The sequence below is a fragment of the Mustela putorius genome, unplaced genomic scaffold, assembly GCF_011764305.1.
Source record: "Mustela putorius furo isolate JIRA1106 unplaced genomic scaffold, ASM1176430v1.1 tig00003858_pilon_pilon_pilon, whole genome shotgun sequence".
Taxonomy (NCBI): Eukaryota; Metazoa; Chordata; class Mammalia; order Carnivora; family Mustelidae; genus Mustela; species Mustela putorius.
Genome location: NW_025422010.1, coordinates 11,718,904 through 11,731,493, shown reverse-complemented (window position 1 = coordinate 11,731,493; position 12,590 = coordinate 11,718,904). Strand labels below are relative to the sequence as shown.

General features: G+C 35.1%; 1 protein-coding gene across 5 annotated transcripts in view; it reads right to left on the bottom strand.

Moving 5' to 3' along the window:
- Positions 1 to 12,590, bottom strand: part of L3MBTL4 (L3MBTL histone methyl-lysine binding protein 4) — a 437,886-nt gene that overhangs the window by 265,006 nt on the left and 160,290 nt on the right. For all 5 annotated transcript variants that reach the window (XM_004742737.3, XM_045065387.1, XM_004742736.2 and 2 more), the window contains 3 exons: positions 12,159 to 12,250; positions 10,522 to 10,676; positions 9,368 to 9,444 (listed from right to left, as the gene is read on the bottom strand). In XM_004742737.3, the coding sequence (XP_004742794.1) occupies positions 9,368 to 9,444; positions 10,522 to 10,676; positions 12,159 to 12,250 (324 nt within the window). The remainder of the gene's footprint in view (positions 1 to 9,367; positions 9,445 to 10,521; positions 10,677 to 12,158; positions 12,251 to 12,590) is intronic.

Below are 12,590 nucleotides of genomic sequence, written 5' to 3'. Positions count from 1 at the left end.
AGAAATCATTCTGTAGATGAATATTTTAAATAACCAAGCATCTGACTTATTGTGTATATCCGGTTTTTCCTTAGCACTCTCAGCAACCTTAGATATACCATTAGAAATAAAAAACATCTTAGGGGCACCTGGGTGGCTCAGTGGGTTAAAGCTTCTGCTTTCAGCTCAGGTCATGGCCCCAGGGTCCCAGGATTGAGCCCTGCATGGGGCTCTCTGCTTGGCGGGGAGCCTGCTTCCTCCTCTCTCTGCCTGCCTCTCTGCCTACTTGTGATATTTGTCTGTCAAATTAATAAATAAAATCTTTAAAAAAAACATTTTAAAAGGGTAGGTACATGGAATACAAGACTGTGTCTGTATATAAATAAAGGAATACAAGACTATGTCAGTATATAAAAAGCAATAAATATAATAACACCATATTAACAGAATAAAGAACTAATCTTTCAGAATAAAACAAGCCAGGAACAGAAAGGAACTTCCTCAATCTGATGAAGAGCATCTATTAAAAAAACCAGCAGCAAATACCTCAATTTATGTGGAAAGACTGAGTATTTCCCCAATATTAGGAATGAGAAAAGGATGTCTGGTCTTGCCACTACTATTTAAAAACCAGAGGATTTAAGGAAGCAATAAAAGCCATCCAAAATGGACAGGAAGAAGTAAGAGTTTCACTACTTAGAGATGACATAATTTTGCATATAGAAAATCCTAAGGAATATATACACACAGACTATTAGAACTGATAAATCCAGCAAGGTTCAGAATATAAGGTCATTGTACAAAAATCAACTCTATTTCCACACAACGGCGATGAATAATCTAAAGATGAAATTAAGAAAACAATTCCATTTACAATAGCATAAAAATGAAAAAAAGGAAAAGACATGACAAGAAAACTAAATACCAATACTCCTTCTGAATATTAATACAAAAATCCTCTGCAAAATGTACCAAACTGAATTCAACAGTACATTTAAAGAACTATACACCCTGAAACCATGGGGGTGGGGTGGGGAATTCCCACATAAATGTTTTATTAGATACAAAAAAAAAATCAGACAAAATCCAATATCCTTTCATGATAAAAACACTCAAAACTAAGAGTAAAGGGAAATTTCTTAACATGATACAGGGCATTTATTAAAAATCTACAGATAACAGCATGCATAATGGTAAGAGACAGATTTTTCTGTCCCAAGATTATGAAAAAACAAGAATTCCACTTTCACCATTATATTCAATAATGTACTAGAAGTCCTAGACAGAAAAACGAGGCAAGAAACAAAATTAAAGGCATTCAAATTGGAAATTTTAATCTTTTGGAACTTTGTCCTTTTAATTCTATGTAAAAAAAAATCCAATAGAATCCATACATTAAAACAACAACTAGTAGAGCTAATAAATTAATTAAGTTGCAGGATATAAAATTAGCTGTGTTTTTCTATTCCAGGAATAAATAATTCCAAAGGGAGATAAATAATTTCATTTACAATACATTCTAAAATAATAAAATACCTAGGAGTAAGTTCAACCAAGGATGTAAAAAAAAGACTTATACACTGAAAAATAAAACACACCACTGATGTAAATTAAAGACTTTAAAAAGTGGGCTGAGTGGCTCAGTTGGCTAAGTGTCTGCCATCAGCTCAGATCATGAACCTAGAGTTCTGTGTTTAAGCCCTGCATTGGTCTCCCTGCTCAGCAGAGAGCTTACTTCTCCCTCGGCATCTCACCCCACTCTTCCCCTTTCTCTCTTTTTCTCTCAAATAAATGAAATCTTAAAAAAAAAAAAGACCTTAAAAAGTAAAAAGACATCTCATGTTCATGGATTAGAAAACCTAATACTACTGAGATGGCAATACTCCTTAAAGCACTCTATATTCAATGCAACTTATCAAAATCCCAAGTCATTTCTCTAGGAACAGAAAGCCAAGGTTGCAGGATATAAGATAAATAGGTAAAAGCCAATTGCTCTTCTGTGTATCAGCAATGATTAAATGAAATTTGAAATTTTAAAAAATACCATTTACATTAGCACCCAAAATAATGAAATAGGTATAAAATATAACAAACTATGTACAAATCTAATGAGGAAAGCTATAAATATGTGTGAAATAAATCAAAGAACTAACTAAATAGGGCCATATTCCATGTTCATGGATAGAAAGACTCAAAATTGTCAACATGGCAGTTCTCAACCTGATCTATATATTCAAAACAAGCCCAGCAAAAATCCCAGCAAGTTATTTTGTGAATACTAACAGGTATTTCAAGGTTTATATGGAGAGGGAAAAGACTCAGAATAGCCACACAATATTGAAGAAGAACAAAACTGAAGGACCAAAATTATATAACTTTAAGACTTATTATACAACTGGTATACTTGGATATAATCAAGCTTGTATCTAATCAAGCCATCATAGTATTGGCAAAAGAATAGACAAAGAGCTCAGTGGAACAGAACGGAGAGCCCAGAAATAGACTAACATAAGTACAGTCAACTGATCTTTGATAAAGGAGCAAAGGCAATTCAATGGAGCAAAGACAGTCTTTTCAACAAATGATGCTGGAACAACTGGACATCCACATGCAAAAAAAAAATAAGAAATTCTAGACACAGATATAAAGCCCTTCATAATAGTTAACTCAAAATGAATCACAGATGTAAATATGAAATGTGACACAATAAAACTCCTACAAGATAACATAGAAGAAAACCTAGATGACCTCGGGTTTGGTCTTGATTTTTTAATATGACACCAAAGACACAATCCATGAAAAAAATAATTGATAAGATAGACTTCATTAAAATTAAAATTTTCAGCTCTGCTAAAGACTCTGTCAAGGGAATGAAAAGACAAGTCATGGACTGGGTGAAAATATTTCAAAAGACACATTTATGATAAAAAACAGGTTCAAGATATACAAAGAAGTCCTAAAACTCAACAATAAGAAAACAAACCACCTGACTAAAAAATGGGCTAAAGACCTTTACAGAGAGCTCACCAAAGGAGACTTACAGATGATAAATATCCACATGAAAAGATGCTCCATCTCATATGTCATCAAAGAAATACAAATTAAAAACAAGATACTACTACACACCTATTCAAATGGCTAAAATCCAAAACCTTGAAACACTAAATGCTGGTGAGGATATAGAGTAACAGGAATTCCCACATGATGCTGGTGTAAATGCAGTGTTACAATCATTTTGGAAGACAGTTTAACAGGTTCTTATGAAACTAAACATCCTCTTACCATACTATTCAGCAATATCATTCTTTGCCATTTATCCAAGGAGCTTAAAACATGCCCACACAAAAATCTGCACATGGATGTGTATAGCAGATTTATTCATAATTGCTCAAACTTCGAAACAACCAAGATAAATTTCAGTAGATGAATTGATAAATAATCTGAGATATACCCAGATAATGGAATATTATTCAGCACTAAAAAGAAGTGAGCTATCCTGAGGAGACATGGAGGAACATTAAATGCATATTCCGAAGTGAAAGAAGCCAGTCTGAAAAGGCTACCTACAGTATGGCCTCAACTACATGATATTCTGGAAAAGGCAAAAAAATAAAGACAGTAAAAAGATCAGTAGTTACCAAGGGTTTGGGGGGTGAGAGAGAGATGACTAAGTAAAACACAGAGGATTTTCAGGGCAATGAAAATATTCTGTATGATACCTAAATGATAGCTAGTCATTATGCATTTGTCCAAACTCGCCATAGAATGCACAACACCACAAGTGAATCCTAAATAAATACTTTCAGGTGATAATGATGTGTCAATGTGGGTTCATTAATTCTAACAAATATACACTGTGATGAGCAATGGTGATTCTGGAGGTCGCCCATGCATGTGTGAAGGCAGGAGTATAAAAAGTATCTCTGTGCCTTCCTATCAACTTTTCTGTGAACTTGCATTTTTCTAAAAAATAATAATAATAATAATAATATTGGCTTAAGGATAGGTAATGGAATAGAATGAAGAGCCCAGAAATGAACCTAAACATCTAGGTCCAACTGCTTTTCAACTATGGTGCCAATACCATGTGATAGGGAAATAGTTTCTTTAACAAATGGTACTGGCTAACTGGATAACCAAATGCAAAAGAATGAAGTTGAACCACTACCTCACTTCATATACAAAAATTAAATCATTATGGATCAACAACTCAAATATAAAAGATAAAACTATAATATCCATAGAAAAGACATAGGGGTAAACCCTCATGACCTTGGATTTGGCAATGGATTCTTAGATTTAATATCAAAGAACAAGGAACAAACGAAAAAACAGATAAGCTGGACCATCAAAATTAAAAACTATTTTATAGCCAAAAACATTATCAAGAATGTGAAAGTACAATTGATAGAAAAGGAGAAAACATTTGCAAATCATTTATAGAATATGGGTTTCATATCCAGAATACTGTCACAGGGGTGACTAGGTGGCACAGTTGATTGGAAGTCTGGCTCTCAGTTTCAGCTCTGGTCCTGATCTCAGGGTCTCTGGATGGCTCCATGTCAGGCTCCATGCTCAACATGCAGTCTGCTTGAGACTCTCTCCTTGAGAGTCTCTCTCCTTTTCCCTTTGCCCCTCACCCTCCTCCATGTGCACCCTCTTTCTCTCAAATAAATGAATATAATCTTTAAAAAATTCTCAAGATAATAATAATAATGATAATATAATAAATGGACATAATATTTTAAAAATATATAAATAACAAAAAGACATCCCAATATATTTACATAAGCAAAGGATCTGAATAACTATTTCTTAAAAGATATGCAAATAGCCAATAGCCACATAAGCTACATCACTGGTCACCTGAGAAATATAATCAAAACCACAATAAGATACCACTTCATAATCAAGAAAACAGAAAATAACAAGTTGGCATGTATGTTCAGAAATAATCATTGCCATATGTTGCTAGTGGGAATGTAAAATGGCACAGGTACTTCAGAAAATAACTCTCCATTCCTCAAAATGCTAAACATAGAATTACCATATGACCCAGCAATTCAACTCCTGAGTGTACACCAAAGAGAAGACAGTACCACACAGAAAACTGTATAAGAATGCTCACAATAGTATTAGTAATACAGGAAAAAGTACAAATGTCCATACAAATATCCATCAACAGATAAATGGCCAAACAAATCATAGCATATGAATGTACAATGGAAAAGTAGTCAATCAAAAAGGAATGAGCTACTGATATATGCTACAACTTGGATGAACTTGAAACCATTACACTAAGTGAAAGAAGTCAGACACAGAATTCTTTTTATATATAACACGTATAATATATTGAGAATATGAAAATCCACAGAAAGCAGAGTAAAGGTTACCAGGGGGTGGGAGGCAGGGAGTGGAGAGTGTCTACTTAATAAGTACAGAATGTTTTTATTGGGTGATGAAAAGGTTTTGAAATTAGAGAGAGCTGGTGGTGGCATAACATTCTGAATACACTACCACTAAATCATACACTTTAAAATGGCTAATTACATGTCATGTAAATTTCTCTTCAATTAAAAAAGAATAGAACAGTATGTGCTATGGTGAGTGCTGTGAACTGTGTAAGCCTGATGATTCACAGACCTATACCGCTGGGGCAAATAATACATTACATGTTAATAAAAAAAAAATAGAATAGAACACTACAGGACAAACGTAATAAAAGTGCAAGACTGGTAGATTAAAAACTGTAAGACATCATTGAAAGAAAATTAATACATATAAGTGAAAAGATGAGCATGTCCCATGCTCATGGACTGAAAATTTTAATATTTTTGAGATGGCTACCCCCAAAATTGATCTAGAGATCAATTCCTATCAAAATCCCCATTGGGTTTTTTTGGACAGAAATCAGCAAGCTGATTCTAGAATTCATAAGGACATATTTGCAAGTGACTCAGAACAGCCAAAACAATCTTGAAAAAGAACATAAAATAGAGTTAAAGAACTCACAATTTCACAATATTTACAGTAATCAAGATAGTGTGGTACTGGCATAAAGACAGACATATAAAATAATGGAATAGAATGGAGAATCTGGAAATAAACTCCTCTGTCCATAATCAACTGTTTTTCAATAACTCTGCCAAGACCAATCAATTGGGGGAAATAAAAGCCTTTTATAACAAGTCCTTGTGACCATAGACTAGCAGTGCTTTCTTAGATATCAAAAGTACAACAAAAGAAAAAAACAGATAAACTGGACTTCATCGAAATTAAAAACTTTTGTACTTAAAAAAAAGCCATCCAGAAAGTGAAAAGGACAACAGTTTGTCTAATATCCAAAGAACACTTAAAACTCAATAACAGAAGGACAAATAAGCTAACTCAAAAATGGGCAAATAATATGAACAGGTATTTCTTGAAAGAAGACATATAAATGGCCAGTAACCACAGGAAAAGTTGTTCAACATCAGTAGTCATTAGATAAATGAAAATTGAAAGCACAATGAGATCTAACTTCACACCTACCAGGATGGTTATAATCAAGAAGACAATAACATGCTGGCGAGGATGTGGAGAAACTGGAATTCTCATCCGTTGCCAGTGAGAATGTATACTGTACAGCTCCTTTGGAAAATAGTTTGCCAATTCCTCAAACACAGAATTACCTTATGACCTAGCAATTCTAGTCCTAGAATTATAGCCAAAAGAAATGAAAACATCACTCAAAAACTTGTGCATGAAAGCTTATAACCGTCAAAAAAGTGAAAACAAACCAAATGCCCATCAAATAATGAATTAATAAGCAAAATGTGGCATATCCATACACTAAAATATTATTGGTAAACAAAAGGAATGATTTACTGAGGCAAGCTACAATATGAAAACATTATACTAAGTGAAAGAAGCCAAGACCTAATAGGCCATATACTGTATGATTCCGTGATGCCAAGGGTCCAGAATAGTGAAATCCAAAGAGATATAAAATAGAGTAGTGGTTGCCTAGGCCTGAGAGGGAGGAGAGAATGAGGAGTGACTGAGCAAAAGAAGATATTCTTTTGGGAATGATGACAATCTTTGGCAATAGATAGAGATGGGGGCACCTGGGTGGCTCAGTGGGTTAAAGCCTCTGCCTTCGGCTCAGGTCATGATCCCAGGATCCTGGGATCAAGCCAGCATCTGGCTCTCTGCTCAGCAGGGAGACTGTTTCCCTTCCTTTCTTTCTGCCCACTTCTCTGCCTGCTTGTGATCTCTGTCTGTCAAATAAATAAATAAAATCTTAAAAAAAAATAGAGATGATGGTTGTACCACATTGTGAATATACTAAAACAACTGAAATAAATACTAAAAGGGTGAAATTTATAATAAGTGAATTATATCTCAATAGGGAAAAAAAAGTAGATAAAGAATTCACTGCAGAGAAACAAAGTATTATACAAATTGGGGCTTGGGGGAGGGCAGTATTTTAGTGTGTAAAAACACTCCATAATGTGTAAAAAGGATATTAACAAGTAGATGAGGTTTACAGGTGGGTTAACTGGAATATTTTAACTCAGACATTGTATATCAGGACGAAATCTCTTCAGAATTTTAAACCTACATCCTAGGGAAGAAAATATGACACCAAAGTGAAGACTTTCTATCATTAAATTGGTCCTTGGTTACAACTCTTTTTCAAATCTCGGCATGGTGATGACATTTGTATATGCAATCAATTGTATGGGAAAAACCATAAATCTGGATTGAGTTCCATCAGTGCTTTGTGGACTTTATGAACTAAATAGTCTCCTGCACCCATCAATCAGGGCCTGAAAGCTTTGGCCTTATCTGTTGTATGGGAGCTTTGCCTCCTCGCTCCTCGGTTCATATTAATGATGGAAAGATTCTGGACATAGACTTCTTAAAATCTCTGCACAGACTATTTCTAGGCTGACAGCACGAGAAGACAAGGAGATGAACTTAACTACTGATTACATCCGTGAAATGTAGTGAGAATAAGCTGCAAGTAGCAAAGAAGTTATTCCAGCAGAGGAAAACGGGAAGCAGAGTGTGCTGTACCTCCAGGCACACTAACTCAAACCGCATATTCTGAGATCTGACGAACATTTCACCTCATCTTGAAGAACATTATTCTAAAGTTAGCTTTAGCCAGTTTTACTGAAAAATAGAACAAACAACTCTAAATTATCTGCATATCAAAATCAAATTTGAGAAGATGTTATATATTTTATAAAAACTTCTAGACTAATTGGAGGGTTTAAATAGGTTGTGGTTTTAAGTTTGGTTTGGTTTGTTGATTGTTTTGAATTTTAATTTTTTTTCACTTAACTCACAAATTCGATGACAAATCCTAATCATTTTTCTGTATCAAGGGAAAAAAAAAAATTAAAACACAGTAAATTTCCAGAATCATTCAAATCAAAACATTAAACATCTGCTCCATTCTAGAATGGCACGTTACATACTCCACATTTTTTTTAAGTTTTATATATTTATTTTACAGAGAGAGAGCATAAGCAGGAGGGGGCAGATGTTGAGGCAGCCAGAGGGGAGAGGGAGAGAGAATCTCTAGCAGACTCCACACTGAGTGCAAAGCCCAACACAGGGCTTGATCCCAACACCTTGAGACCACCACTTAGGCCCAAACCAGGAGTTGGACCCCTCACTGAGTGTGCCCTCATTCTCTACATTTTTTTAATTGAAAGAAATCAGTTTCTCCTAGAATACTTACTTTTAAAATGCTAAGCTTAAACAACCATTATACCTAATTAATATTGATATTAGAAAACATAAATTTGATATAGAAACTCTCTAAATACTTAATATTTCTACAATGAGAAAAAAATATAAATAACTAGAAAGAGTCCCTACTGTGGTGTTTAGCTGAACCATCAAGTTGGTTTGGTAAAGAGGTCTGGCAAGTCTGAAGACTCATGCTTAATTCTCACTCCTTAGATTTCTACATTTCTTCATTTAACTCCAAAGAATATATAATAAAATTATGATTCAATTAATGGATTAGCATAAGTTAAAGATAGATAACACATGGGAAAAATTAGCTTTAAATAATGATCTGCAGCAATGGTACACATTTCATTAGATAAAAATTTTTAGCACATTTTTTGTATGTGTGTGCCAAAACGCGGAATGAACAGCAACATTTTTAAAGTGGCTGCCTAATGCATCTTTATAAACCCAGTCCATTTTCATTATGGGAAAGACTAGCAGATTTCAGACACATGAGTTACAGGGTAATCAAAACAGCCTTGCACAGTATTTTTATCATACACTTTTATTAAAATCTGGTTTGCATCAACAGAAAATAAGAACAGTCATCGCCATCACACAGAGATGCCTTCAAAGAAAATGCAGCCAGCCCGCTTACCTTGGGGTGCTATCAGAGTTCTTCCATTCTCCTGACACCAACCAACTGGCTGAACATAAGGGCTATTTACATCACACCTGCAAAACAGGATTCTATTTCAGATCCTACACAGGTCAAAGCCAGAGAAATAATCCAAGAGTAATGACCATTCTAGATACTAAGAGATACCATGGAAGATATAATTACATAGCAAAAATATTTTATAGCTAAATAAAATTAGAAGTAATTTTTAGTACTGTATTTTTTAAGCTAAGTGACCAAACTTCTCTTTTACCTTTCTTGAAATTTAAAAGTACTTTTAAGAAAGACTTTGACTAGAACCTGAACTGCCAGTGTTATCCCCAAAGAGTGAACATTTTAATAAGCCTCTCCCACCACTTCCTACTAGCATCAAGGGAAAAAATATTAATAGGCCAGCCCAAGTTTAACAGGACAGACCAGACTCCATATGCCTCCAATTTCTTCCCTTCTCCTTTTCAAGGAACCCAGACCATTCTGAGACACACAGAACAATTAATCCATGCTCTGCTTCTTAGTTCAAAGAAGAGAATAGGGCCCCCTTCATGCACATGAAGAGCCATAGCCTTAGGCAGAGACTTGATGGTTTCTCAGGATAGACTGTGAAGAAATGCTACAAAAATCATTTCTGCCATTCCCTCTTCCATATTTCAGGTTTTTACCCAGAAAGCCTTCTGTAACTCATGCAATGTTAGTTTAATGGTATTGTAGCATACATTTTCTCTGCTCCCCACAGGATCTCAAATAATTCACTCCATTCTCCCTGTGAATCTTCCCTTTCAAAAATATGACAGGCTGAGTTCAACATTTTTCAGGAAAAAAAAAAATAGCTCCAGGTTCTTCACTTCCTCTTCATAGAAATGCTTCCCTTACAAACTAGACACAACACAATGAAGTGCCCTGACCTGGTCATATTATTTCAGCTGAGGCCTCATTAGGTAACCTCTCATAGAGTGGGTAAGTTTCTCGGGCATTTTAATTCAGCAATTCATGTGGAAGAGAAGGTCATGAAAAGTTGGCCACTAAATTCTGATGTTCATTACTCTAAGAACAGCAAGGACAGTGACAAGACCAGAAAATAAATTCTTAACACCAAACATGAACACACAGAAATAAAATGCACATTGGTGTCTCACCAGTAATCGTAACTATCATCCCAATTGTCAAAATGCACTAGTAAGCGATCTTCAACAATATCTGCTATGGTTGCCACACACACCAAGGAAGGGTTCTTCCTGTCGACGGCCTCCAGCTTCATTCCAACCTGAAATTCTTTAGGCATTGGCCCATTCTAACACAGCACCAGAGGGGAGAGGCACAAAAAGAAACAGGACACCAGATAGGACTAAGCTACTGTCAAAACGTCTATGTTTAGCATCAGAACAGTCTACAGGCAACACTTACCCTCTAGAATGAAGCCAGCAAATGCTAGTACAAATATTCCAACAAACTGTTACGAGGTTAGCATTCTTAACAAAAACCAAGGAAACTAGCTTTTACCTTGTACTTTTTCTCTTTTGTTGTGCAGGTTAAGTTGTATTTCCCTCATCATCATTATTTTCCCTTTTCAGTTCTTAGAAGAAATTATATTAATTTAAAAATATGATGTTTACTGGATACAAGAGTATCAAATAATTTTCTCTGCTCCCCACAGACTTTAACAATTTCCAAATACCAGTATTTCCAAATACCATCCAGAAGTAGTAAAGATAGGCTCTTTAGCACCAAAATTATCATTTACTTTGATGAAATCTGAAAACAGTGGCTTTCTGGATATTTAAGAAACACATGCATGAATCCATAAATAAATCTATACTTGAAAGAAATCCAAATGCTTTTTTTAGTATCTATACACATTTTTTCATAGTAAAAAACAGTAAGGACTATGATTTAAAGTAACATTACAATAACAAAACCCCATTTTTTATACCAGTGTAATTAGCCAGTCCTGGGATCTGGGGACTAGAAAATGTTTTTTTCCTACCTCTTTACGGTCTATACTGAGCCCTGCTTTTTGTTTTCCTTTAGCGCATTACATCTTTAAAAGCAATTTCCCATTTCTATTACTCTCTTTTGTTGATAAAATTCTATGAAACACACAGAGCAGTTATATAACATCGATTTCAAGATCAGGGTGAGTGTCCTACAAAGGGATAAACACAGCCAGTAGGTGGCAGAGCAACCCTAGGGTTCCCTGCCCCCTTCCCAGGTAGGTGGCCTCACTGCCGGGAGGGGTGGGGGGGAACAGGCTGACAGGCCTAGAGGAGGCAGGGGCTGCACCTTATTCTCATTCTCTCCTGAAGAGCTGACAGGTTACTGGGGACACAGATAGCATAACAAATGTGCTCCACCCAAATCTTCATATCTTCATACGTCCCTTGAATCTGTAGAAAATGCACCCTCATTCTCATTACACAGAAATCCGACTAGGCTGGGTTTATTCAAAGTCTACCTGTGGTATCTACTGGTCTCAAAACACCAAACTAAGTTCAAACGAATAACTCACTAGAATCAAGAAGGAAAAACCATTCCAAAAGGCATTTTACATTTTAGTAGGATTTAAATATAGTCTTCAACTCTCTGCATCTAAATAAAGTATTTAAGTGTACATTTAAAGGTGGGGTGGGATACACCTATAGGAAACGGACAAATTAAGTGAGAAAAGTCATATGAAGCTAAGGATTCTGAAAAAATACAACAGAATATATAGTGAATTTTAAGAAATTTAAGCTCAAGTAGAAATCGGATTTATACTGAGGAAGAAAATACTTACAGAACTTCTGTTTCTGAATAATTTCTTGGGAGCATTTTGCAATTTGCAGGCCTTCAAGTAATCCATCCAAACAAATTTATCTTTTCTATAACCTAAAAAAAGTATGGATTATTCAAAATACCCACAGGATATAACCATGTGCATATTCAATATATTAGCCTTCTTCAGTCTTCTATTATAAATTCAAAGTCCTGTGGTAGACCACAAATGATTTAAATTAAAATCTCTAAATTGTTTCAATGTCTTTTAACATATGAAATTCAAAACTGTTGACGTGATTTCCCATCATGCATATCATGCCCTTACAAATTGTTTAAATTCATTAAGATAAAGAATTGGTCTGCTGATGGCCTGATGGGAGTCTCATCTCTTAGTGAGGCTTTCCAAAATGGGCAGAGGGAAGAGACAAAAGTTCCTGAACTCATGGTCACT